Source organism: Atractosteus spatula, chromosome 3, assembly GCF_055471065.1.
Source record: "Atractosteus spatula isolate fAtrSpa1 chromosome 3, fAtrSpa1.hap1, whole genome shotgun sequence".
Taxonomy (NCBI): Eukaryota; Metazoa; Chordata; class Actinopteri; order Semionotiformes; family Lepisosteidae; genus Atractosteus; species Atractosteus spatula.
This window is the reverse complement of record NC_142708.1, coordinates 22,573,744-22,586,467: the sequence shown is the minus strand read 5'-3', so window position 1 is coordinate 22,586,467 and position 12,724 is coordinate 22,573,744. Positions and strand designations below refer to the sequence as shown.

The window sequence follows — 12,724 nt, the reverse complement described above, 5'->3', positions numbered from 1 at the left end:
CTGAAGGCTTTACAACCAAGCATATTAAATACATTTACTTTTTGTGTAACACAGAAAACACACAATGAATCAAGACTTCTTGTTGTCTCCACACCCTTTCTAATTCTGTACACGAGCCACAATTGTCCAGAGGTTAGCCTGGTTTCCACAGCATTTAGTGAACAGAGAGAAAATGAATGGGTGACCAGTTTATCACAGAGCCTACCACACCAACAGACAATATTTGGTCCAGTCACAGAGCCTACCACACCAACAGACAATATTTGGTCCAGTCACAGAGCCTACCACACCAACAGACAATATTTGGTCCAGTCACAGAGACCTACCAACAAATACAAAATTGTACAAAATACAATAGCAGTGTCTGCTATCGAATCCACCAGTTATGAGCCCAGAGACTTAACCACAATGCTATGCTTTCCCTTCTGTAAATGTAACAAACTGCAATATGGTCTAATACAGACTGTCTTATTAATTAAAAAATGGACCATTAACATATCACAGCCTGACACTGATGCAAGCACAGCTTTTCTATATAACCTTTTTTAAAATTTCTGTACTGCTCTAAAGTCTTAATCATACTGATGAATTTTGATGATTATACTGTAATCATCAAAATAACCCTGTGACTATAAATGACACTTATTGTGTAAGAAACAAAGAAAAAATATGATTGAAAAACATTATCTGTATCATAGTTCATATACTTGTCTTGCAGCTAAGCAAAGTCATTAATGACAAATTTCTGTGACAAAGAGACCAGTGAGCTGCACGAAGAGTAAAAATGTAGAAATGTTATTTTATACAGAAGAAACAACTTTGAAATTCAGGCTACATAGATGCCAGTGAGAAATGATTATATATCAAGTACAAAAAGTAGCATAACAGCCAGTCAACAAAGGTCCATTATCATACTTGGAAGCAGATGTAAATTGAGCATTTTAATGGAGACAGTGCAGAAATATATGGAGAGTGGGGACAGCTCAACCAGCACAAATGGGTGAAGCTGTATTTCAGTGAGTTTTTTGTCATTTAAAAAGAAAATATTATGTCTGACAGAAAGAGAACACCATTTAAAAGAAAATTACTACTTGGCTAAGAAGACATAAATGTTTTCCTGAAACGTTTATATAGACGTTTTGCTGCAATGTGCAAAGTTACAACTGCTTAAAGGTACATAAGCAATTAGCTTTAAAATTTCAAAATACTTTGGAGCAGTAGACTTGTGTAATATTAATTGATCCAAGTGTAACAAAAAATGAGAGGTGCCCTTAATTACATCATGCTTGTTGTTCTTCAAAATGAGATACCCCCTTATGCTTTGAATTACAAAAACATCATTATGTATTTTGTGTATTCTATTCAATCAATGCACCTAGTGGCCTTGATTTAAAGGAGTCTCTCAATTTTGTAAGATTAATGATATTTGGTGTTTTTGTAATTTTACTAAATAGAGTGATAGGTATGAATGCAGGAAGCTGCAAAACAATCTTTTGGAATTATTAATATACATCATCTATATGAGTTGAATTATTTTGATTTTTAACAAAACAAAATTTACACAAGGCGGGGTTAACTTTCTGCCTGAAAGGATAAAAGTTTACTTATATCTTTTTCAGTGTAGAGCTAAACTCTGTTTGTTCTTTACCTAGGTTCCTTTAATGCCATTGTTCTGACAAACGTTTAAATTATATTAAATTTCATTTTTAATTCCATACAGTACATCTTAGCAGGAACACCATGGTGTTAGGCAAACACTTTAATACAAACCAAGGTGGTTTCAGCTAAATAAGTGGTCAAAGTGAACATTACACTGAACAAGCTGTGTTCAATGCATAGGTCTGAAGCACACTTTAAGGCGCTACATTACCAAACAACAGAACTGGATCGTGCAGATTCCATCTCTTCAGGAGAGAGGATGCAGTAAGTAATCATTCAACTAAAAACACTCTCTTCCCAGATGGTCCAGTTACACGGCAAAAGAAACTAAACAATGGCATAGTGTTAATGGAGTACAATCATTATTTCATCTTTATTCACAAAAACTCATAAATGCAGGAAAGAAATTCCAAACTGATGGCAGACTAGTATTTCAAAAGGGATAATGAGGATAGTAGTACCTACTGAATGTGATACTGTGTTCACAAAAGAACAATGCTCATGTCAAGGCAGGGAAGTACGCACATTACATACACCTGCACCCCCTATCCATAAATTAATGTTTGTAATTATGATCTTGGTATCTATAATTCCTTTTTGTTTTTATATGCAGTGAAATTTGAATGCAATTCAGTTAGTGTTGAACTATATTTCAACAATGGACATTACTTTCCTAATTTGATTTTCTCTTCATGAAGTCATTATCCAGGGGGCATAGTTTTTTCTGCAATGCAGAGAGACCTCATTTGACTTCCTGTTTCGAGCCCAGCAGGAAGTTCCAAAATTGTTTTTTTCCTTCAAAGCTAAACACAAAGAATATTTTTTGGTGCGCTTTATTAAAAGTGATGTCTGAGTCCCACTTTTGACATTAACATTTTTGGTAAGCAAATACTGTATGTATGGTGTGCTAAATGTGATTCCCCTTATTTAAAACCTTGACAATAAATCAATAATGAATTCCTGCATTTTTTACAAACATATTAAATGTTTGACCTTATTTTAGTGATATCTACAGAAGAGAAAATACTTCTAGAAATGCCAATAATGCCCTAGAATCTCACAATCTGTATTCAGCTTAGAAGCATAAACAAGCTAAACAGCTGACACTAACGAAAAATGATGGTAGACACTACCTGGTCTTTGTTCGTTTCTTCTGTAATCACAGCATCCGGGGGTCTGTTTGGTGGTCTAACTGTACCCTGCAGAAAAACACAAATACTATGATTCACAATGTAGAACTGGAGAAAAAAAATAAGTTAGAGCCAAGAAAGAAAATCACAACGGATCTACACAGTACCAATGGACTAATGCTACATTAAAACATTACTTTAAAAGTATAGAAACATTTCTCTGTACACAGTTATGATTAAAAATGCAGGTATGATAGCTCTAGCTTGCATTTTTTATATCGTTTTTAACCAAACAGAACAAAATCATAGCACTGTGGCTTTTCTGTAGGAACATGGCATATGAGAAGGCAGGCATTTGCAAGGGGACAAAGAACTTTATTACTTCAATACAAATATTCAGCATGATGGAGAGTTTCACTTGTATCCGCAGAAAAAAAACAGTCCTTCGCTTTAAAAACCCTCAGAGGCAAATTGAAATACTTGCTCTTTTGTACATAAACATACACAAATGCTTTCAGTATTCCAGCTACATACAGTTTGATGTAAAGTATCTCGATCAATGTCAAACATTATCCAGCTTTGATCTCAGCTTTATCACTGAAATCCCATCAAAAACAGATCCAGTGTAATTAAAGCAGATGTCCACAGAAGACAAATTGAATGCACATCATGAACATGTTTTTGTAGTGTTTTCTGGCAGTGGTCAAATTAAAATACTTAAATTAGATAATGTTGGTTAAATGAGACTAAGTGATTTATGAATTTGTAGTGTACATCAAATATAAATTATATTAAATTGCACATCTGAAGACCTTCAGTTTATATAGAATGAATTACAGTACAAAAAATATGTGTAGAGAAAGTGACTTGGAGACTGTAACTTCAAATCTCATTTTAAAAACAATGAACAAGAGAACTGTGCAATCTATTAATTAAATAATAAACTGAAATGTCTGTACAGTGTAAAAAGCCTTAGAGGCATCGTAGTACATTGTCAGATCCCACAAGTTATACTGCAATGAATTCTGCAGCAGTACATTTAGGGAAAAAACATTTATAATGTTAGATTTCTGCACAGTGTCCTTTTTATTAATTCTGTGAGTTAGCAAAGGAATTAGCTAAGTTTCCTCTGTAGCAGACAAGAATATTAAATTCTTTTTTATGCACGTTTGACATGTAATGGTAACTGAATGAGTTTAAATGGTTCATTACCAGAATCAAAGGTATATTCACAGCACATAGAAGCAAGGAAACATCTTGAGCAGGACAGTAGCATTTTGATGTAAAATCTATCCATTTGTACAGTAGCTAAGTTATGTTTACTTGTTTGTTATTATTTTTCATTATTAACTAATATAGCATGTAGTTTGACAAGTCCCATTTTAAATCAAAGAGAATGTTGGCTAATGTCGTTAACATACTGCTACCTAAGTGGTCATCCTCATTGAATGTGCATCGAAAAAAAAAATGAAGCCTCATTGCAGCACAAAGCCAAGTATCAGAAGAAAGTCTCTACACAAATTAGGAGGTAAATGTGCTTGCGTTAAATGTAACGTATCTTTAAAATTTGCTAATTCCATTTCCAAAAGTAATTTTGGTTGAAACAAAGCTTCATTTTTAGTGGGGCAAATTCCATTTCCAAAATAAAATCACCAAAAGTACATACAGTACAGTACTGAGCAATGGTTTGGCTATTCCATTGAAAACTATAATATTCTTTAAAATACTGTATAATTTTAGCAATCGAGCATGTGATGCATGTTGTGCTTTTCTCTTCTAACTGATTCTCACACGTTAATCACACATTAATCATGGTCATGGAGCATGACTGTATTTTCTGTATTTTACACCAAAAGTCTTGTAAAACAATCCACAAAGAGTTTGAGGAAAGGACTCATTAATTTCTTATTCCAAAATTCCAAATCCAAAATGGTCAAATGCATATAACGAGTTTGTATTGGATCATATTCAATTCCAACATGGTTATATAAATAATAAATAATCCAAACTTTTGCGGAGTAACATATTTGCCTTGAGAAACTGTCTCATATGTTATTTTTGTTTCATCTACCTATCTTGGATGTAGCACTAGAGAAATAAATGAAAAGAAGCAAAAATGTGTTTGCTCTAGAGCCATCCTATCATGAATTACTCTGTGAATTTCACATAGGAACAATGTATATAAATACATGTAAATATTAACTAAATAGAATGCAGTACAGACTTTTTTATTGAAACAAAAACAAAAATTCACCTTGACTTGTGAAATTGCTTCTGAGCATTCAAATTAAAAATGTAATGCTTGATATACTGTACATCTTTGTATAAACAAATGTAACTATGAAATATTGTCCAAGTATTCCGCAGCAATTAAAGCAGCATTTTTCAAACTGGTTGTTTGCTCATGCCAGCCTTAAGCTATAAACCTACAGAGGCACACCTCCCACGTTTCCAAAAAATCCTATATGCTTGAGCTACTGAACAGGGACACCTCATGTTGAAATTGTGGTTTCTTATTACTGGTATAAAAATTGTGGTGCATGTACATTCTTGCCTCTAGTTTTGCTCCACCACTACCATTTTACAACATTATATGCATCTGAAAACCTACATAAAATCTCTGTTTGGCATGCAATGAAAAATATTACTGTGCTTATGACCTCAAACAGTCATACTGCATGACAAACTATGCAAATATCCTTTTCCTACCAACTAGTATGAGCTTAAAAACGTTTGATGTCAAACATTGTACTAATACTGTTTAATGTTTAATACTTTAAAAGAAAGTCAACATACCAGAGAATAAATTCCAGAAATAGGAGTAAAAATTAGGAGCACTGAGAAAACATGGCAGCGAGAATGAAATCAGAAAGCAAGAGTCATTTTGTGAACAGTTTTGAAAAAGATCTTTAACAATATAATTCATGTATTCAGAATAATCTATAGGCTACAGAAGTATGTCACTTCTAGATTCTGGACCCAGGGATAATTCAGTATTTAGAGTATACTGGTTTTAACTTCTGGTAGGGGAAAATCTTCACACCTTGCATACATATGCATACATATGAAGAACAATGTTGTATTGTAAAGCCTTATAAGCATGTCTCGAGAATCCCACTTACAGTAAAAAAGCACACTTTAATTGCAAATTGAGTTTTACTTAATGTACAATGCAAATTCAATTATATTGCTTTTTTCCCACTTAGTATCTAACATCATTATCTCAATGAGCAGCAATTACTAATTACTGATATTATATACAGTACTCTTTTATTATAATGTCATTTATCATTTGTTAGGGTTTGAGACAGTATCCTCTGTATTTATTATTTCAATGGCAGTAATGAAAATAACACTGTCCTACACTACACTACTCTTTGTATAGGGGTTTTCATCTGTAAAGGACTGCTATAAACAGAAGTATACTGCAATGACGGGATACACTTTGGTTAGCTGTTACACTGAAATGTTCAGCTTTTTTCATGGGTTTATGTGTCTAGCTCTTGCAGTTATGATACAATGCCTCCATTTTTTCTTACTGCCTTGTTTTTTTCCCCCCAAAAGCCATGAAGATAAGAACTTTGATCATTAAGGTCAAAGGTCAAGAAGGCATGAATGGAGAAAATGTAATGTTCTATGGTCCTTCTCGGGCTTTCAATCAGACAGTACAACTAAGAGAGATGAGCGAGTGAATTACTGCTTTAGAAAAGCAGGGTGCATTCAAAGGAGAACACCAAAGGATGAGATGAAAAAATCATTGAGAGACCAGATAAGTACTAATTAGTCACACAGGATGATATGACTCCTTCGGGGAAATATTGCCCATGTAATACAGTCTCTGCTCATTCAGCAGGGATTAATGTTTTACTGAGTGAATGAAGACAGCATGTAATCCTGGTATGACTCACTCTGCAGGAGGCAGAAATTGGGCAAGTGATATAGTACCTGTCAATGGCTGCATCTGCTAATACTGCTATTGCCATGAGGAAGCATCTCATTAAAACACTTTGCCATCCAGTTTCATTTTCTTGCTGATAAATGCACTACAAAAGGGAGTTAATAGGGGTATTGTCATAAAAAGAGAAGTGTTATCATGTTATTTAAATATTTAAAAGCTTATGACTGCTATTAATAATCATATTTGATCGATGCCATTTGTGCTGCATTATACTGAGAGCATTTCAAGCCTGCAGAAAAAGCAGGATCACCCGGTCAAAGCCTGCAGCCCAAGCACAGAATAAAACCCATAGCCTAGAGGTTACTGCTATGAATTCAAGTCATGGCACTTGCAAACCGTGATCAGGAGATCCCAGTAGCAGTAATTGGCCAACCGTGATCAGGTCTGTGTAATATGGAAACAATGACAGATATCTGGCTTACTGTTCCTGGCCAACATCCTGCAGGACTTAAAGTTATAAGTAAAGAGTGGTGCCTCTCTTCAGGACAATAAAAATGGTGTATTGCTCATATTTCAACATCACAGTGTACAAAAAAAAGAGAGAAACAGCTTTTCATGTTTTTTGCAATGTAAAAAACATTTAAAAAATGTAAATGACATATCCTGACAGGCAAAAAATACACATCAAGAGAGTGCTGGAGCCAAGTTACTTGCTTTTCTTTTCATGCATGCATGTACAGTACTAATAATTCAAATCTGAATACCTTTTTTTATACATCTCCTTTGTGAAAATTATACTCCATTACCAATTACCAATTTTTTTCAACACAAAAGAGTCCCAGCGAAAAAAAAAACAAACGGTGTGGATACTAATCTCAATCCCAAGTGTGAGAAACAAAGAAGAAGCTATTGACTGCAATCTAGAGGCTGACTGAATAGTAAAAGATTCCCTCAGACAAAAAGAGACTGTAGGACCTTGATTATAAAATGATTACTGTGCGTGTCAAAGTAACGGTAAGTTTTAGGATCCATTAAGCACAATCAGAGATGCATTCACTGTTCTGCTGAGGGATCTCACTTTGACATAAGGTCATAATTATTGACTGACATATTAAGATATGTCAGATATATGCAAATCATGGAAGCAAAATTAGTAAAAACAATTTTGGTAGACAGGTCCAAAGATCTTCTGATAATTCAATAATAATATGCCTTAAATAGATGCATTAGTACAGGCATAGCATATACTGAGGCAGCCAAGGCAATCTCTTCAGTTATTCATGATCATTTTGTAAAGAGTAACTACGAACCCCAGTACTAACGGAAACTAAAATAATGTTGTATGAGAATTAAATGGAAGGCAATTAACTCAGATTACTGCAAAAAACATAACTGGTCGGTCCTTGTTTGATCTTATATTTATAAGTTTTAAACTTTTTTCCTGCATTTGTTTTTATAAGAAATAAGATCTGAGGTCATCTTTCAAAGTCTGTGGATGCAGGAATATAAGTATCCCAAGGCAGGATATGTCACCGTGAAAATGATTCAAGCAAATAAACAAATTCTTTATTACAGTGCTATAAAAAATAGTATTGACTCAGAACTCAATGTGCTTTGTCCTCTGGGTGTAGCCAATAAGCCTGTTGTCACACAAAATGAGTAATAATAAGGTTTAATAAAATTAGACATAAAAAACACTGTGTGGGCAACAAACAAATAACCAATAGCTTGCACAGAAATAACAAAATACAGGAGGAAAAAAATGTACATCACCTTCTCCCACTTGCTGGATTAGACCTTTGTCTAAGATTTTAAAAAATACTCTGCTTTTTAACATATAAATACTCAAAACTACACTGTAGGTTTTTAAAATATTAAAAATAAATATAAAAAACAATAATCTTTATATTAGCAACCATGTTTTCAAATGCTCAATTTTTTGAGGCCTTTAAACCTGAAATAACTTTTTACTATAATAAGCAATATTTACTTTTTTCAGAAAAAGATTAGCTGTAGGTACAGTACAGTAAGCTACAGTGATATAGATTTAAGGATAGCACATTATTTTTGCTTAACAGGTCAAGCAATGTGTGAACAGAAGATTAATATGAATGTTAATCTGTTTTATTTTAGTGTAATTCCATACATACTTTGATTATCTTAGAATAAAATACAGGAGGTAAAAAATGTACACCAGCGTTTTGGGAAGCCATCTTTAAAGGCTCTATATAAAATAAAGTTTATTTTATTATTATTAATATTATGATTATTATTATTATTATTATTATAAAAAACACTTTGTGTTCAAGCAAAAACAACAGTTCTAATGTTGCTGTCCCAACACTTTTGGAGCTCACTGTATAACCTCACTTTTAAAATTTCACACATTAAAAAATGTCAAATTTCAAAATGTCACAGTAACTATTCTCAATAATTTTTAATTTTATACAGTACTTTGAAAATTAGTGTTTTAATCTCCAATGCAACAGATTACAATGCAAGATACTATTTTAGCAGATTAAATGAATAATAATTTTGAAAAAGAACTGTAATTACAACTTGTTTTTGTATATTCTAGACACATTTTGCAAACTGTATGTATATGATCAATTAGTTTACTGTTGCTGGTGTAGCGATTAATGTTCTGTGGCAGTTTCCTTTAGGTTTATTCTATATTCTAACTATGCTAGCAAGTAAAACGTCTTCAAAAAACAGGCAAAACAAATTATCAGCATTACAAAAGTTCAAATGAAAGCAACTCTGCATCACACAAAGTCTTATGAAAATGACTATGAAGGCTAATACACGTTACTGCTACACTTCCTCACTTTTATGTTTCTGGCTTTCTGATGTTTCCTTTTTCTTAGAAGAATAACAAATAATATGTATAGCTAAAACAACAATGAATTTCAAAGAATGTATTCTATAGAACAAGTAAAACTAAGAAAAGCTCTGAAAATAAGCAAGTCTTTGGCCTGATGTGTACAAACTGAAATTTCTAGAGATTGCACTGTTTGCAATATCATGTTGGTTACATGCAAATTCAAGCATACTACAACTCCCACAGAGAACCTACAGTGTTACAGTTGCCAGGTTCCTTATAAACCATTTTCTATGACTAAAATTTGGCACAGTTAGAAACACAGATTCACCTAATATAATGAAAAGGGCCATTTTAACAAGAAAAGGTCTGGCCTTAAAAGGTAGGTAGGACATAAAATGTCAGTTTAACATTAATTCAGTTCACATTGATCTTAAACAAATACTCAAAAAAATTAAGTTTATCCACCCTTTCTACGTCAGACAGAACACACTGCTCTTCAATGCTAAATATTTAACATAATATTTAACATAATCATATAATTTGTGACTTAAATATCTTACATATGTATAATCCAGTTTCCGGAGCCATTGTCAGTTATTTGAATTTACTAATTAATTTTATAGGGTCTTCGTAACGGCCAAGAGAATAACTATCATACATTTAACACTGGTCAAATAAATAGGATATTTCAATCAAACAATAGGAAAATTACCTTACTGCACAGCTATGAGATAGCATGGTACAATATTTGTTTTCTAAAGTTAAGTCTTAAGATTGTCACTATGAAATTGCCCTAAATTCCAGTTAATATTCCAGAAATACAAGGGGTCCCTACAACACAATATCCTAATACTAACAACGTTGAGATATTGGGGATGTGACATAAAAGTTAATCACTGCTGAATATATTGATTTAACCTTATTGGCTTTTGTTCAGAAAAAGTTGCATTATGTCATGTTTTGCATAGACTGGTAGTGAACATAAGTGATGACCAGTTCTTTCTCATTGGAAAAGCATTCGTGCTTTAAGTTGCACAGGCAAAATACATGCTTTTACACCAGCCACACTTACATTGTTCTTTTGGGGACAAAATTCCCTATTATATATCATTTGCCAAAAAGTCATTACTTTCTTGTTCCCAACCCTGGAATTATACAATTTATTATAATATAGCAACCAAATATGCTCTGTGGTACCTTGGCTTTCTCCGAAGTCCTCTTCCCTCCAAAGCCTCCTGCTCCCACAACGAACAAGGAGAACTGATTGTAGCACAGAAGCTCTTTACCATTGTATGTGTGGACTGAAAATATAGATTGAATCATCAGTGAGAGTGCAAGGTACATCACCACATTATACAAAGTTAAGAAAAAGCTTCTGATGTACAAACTGAATAGCCTCTCATTTTTAACAATTTGTCCCTGCTATTTACATGCTTCTGTAGAGTTCATACAAAGCAACAATTTTGCTTGACAAAAATGAAAGCTAACAGACAACATAATATAAGTATATATTATATATATGTATATGACTTATGGCTTGCTATTAGTTATTTTGTGGAAAAAAAAAACTAGACTTGAATTTATGTCAACAGTTTGCTGACCTACTGAGGAACTGCTTTCTTGGAGAAACGTTCACACATTTGTTTTCCTTTATCATTTACTACTGTTCTCCAAGCCATTAATCTCAATATATACAGTAGCAAAATAAAAGAGGAGCTGTAATCCCCTAGGGTCTCTAATAATAAAATTAATAAGTACAATATAATACAGGTACAAGAAAAATCTAAAAACCAGAACAGTTTAACCCAACTCAATCTTTTCTGAAAGTCCTCACATGTCTTTTTGAGCGAACATTGCTGGAGAATGAAAGAGAATCTGCTTCATTCCATTGCATCATTCTATGTCGTAAATTTACTGAAAAACCTCTATCTTAGAAAAATCTGCCAAGGCCACCAGGACTGGCTTTGAAGATATAAGACATATGAAAAGCATACCCCAAAAGATCAATTTTTAATGGTCCTAATATTTAAATCACTTTTATCTAAAATTATATAATTTATACTTTACTGTAGCTGTTCTGTTATTAGCTTTAGGATTGCCTTGAGGACATTTTAAATAAAAAGCTAATAGTTAAGTCTCAAAGAAAGCATCAAAAATGTAATGAAGTGAAAAAAAATGTTACATTTAAGTAAAAGCAGAATAGTGAAAATGAAAAGTATTTTTGGAAGAAAAGAAAAAATAGAAGTGGTTCCACATAAGGCTTCTGCAACTGGTGAAAAAAGAATTGATAAAACCCTAAAGGCAATCAGGGTCTCTAGCATTAACTGTCACAGCATGTTTCCTGCCATGGAGAGGAAAATTAATTAATTTCCTGAGAGCAAATTTAAAACTTCATATTTCACCAATATTAGGTTATTGATATATGTTCAAAACGTATTTTCAGTCCATTGCTTAATTTATTATACAGTATACTGTGACTGAATCTCCTATTTTGCTAACTTAATTTCAGGATATATCTCACATTAGGTAATATGACCCCAGATTGTGAAGATACAGCTATTTAGCAAGTTTGTAACTTGAAATAAATATAAATTACATAATAGTAAATTAAATTAATAGAAAACTCTACAGTATCAGATACTGAATTTATCATTATGCACTAACTCTTATTAACCATACACTGATCATCAGAAAAATTATTTAAACAATGATTATCCTTACAAATGTTGAAAATCTCACTTTCTTGGGTGCTGATGAAAACAGACTATTGTCTTTTCATTTAACCCAAATCTGTTCTGCGTTCTTCTGTCATAGGATGTTATTCATGCCAAAAAGTTAATCAATTTTTGTAAACATTTTGAAAAGCAAGTCACAAAACGTACAGGAATGAAAATTGATTTGACAACTGGAACCACAACATCCATTTAGAAGCTATGGACATAGTTTAGAAATTTTCGTCTAATCTGACTATCAATAATTTCCTAGATTTATAAAAGATATATTTGAGATGACTATTTTTGCAATCAAAGCATCTTGCTTCAGGCTGTAAAAATGGTGTCGATTAAATTGGTCTATTGGAAACAAACAGAATTAACAAAGCCTAATGCAACAATAAACCCTTTGGATTCTTTTTAAATGCTTAAACATTTCCTAATGATCACACTCTATCCATGTAAAGTTTACAAACAATATAAATGATAGCTAACAAGATCT

At 32.8% G+C, this 12,724-nt stretch overlaps 1 protein-coding gene across 2 annotated transcripts in view; it reads right to left on the bottom strand.

Moving 5' to 3' along the window:
• Nucleotides 1-12,724, bottom strand: part of hsd17b4 (hydroxysteroid (17-beta) dehydrogenase 4) — an 87,154-nt gene that overhangs the window by 22,115 nt on the left and 52,315 nt on the right. For both annotated transcript variants that reach the window (XM_088911058.1, XM_088911057.1), the window contains exons 16-17: nt 10,709-10,812; nt 2,793-2,858 (exon numbers count right to left, since the gene is read on the bottom strand). In XM_088911058.1, coding sequence (XP_088767184.1) covers nt 2,793-2,858; nt 10,709-10,812 — 170 coding nt within the window. The remainder of the gene's footprint in view (nt 1-2,792; nt 2,859-10,708; nt 10,813-12,724) is intronic.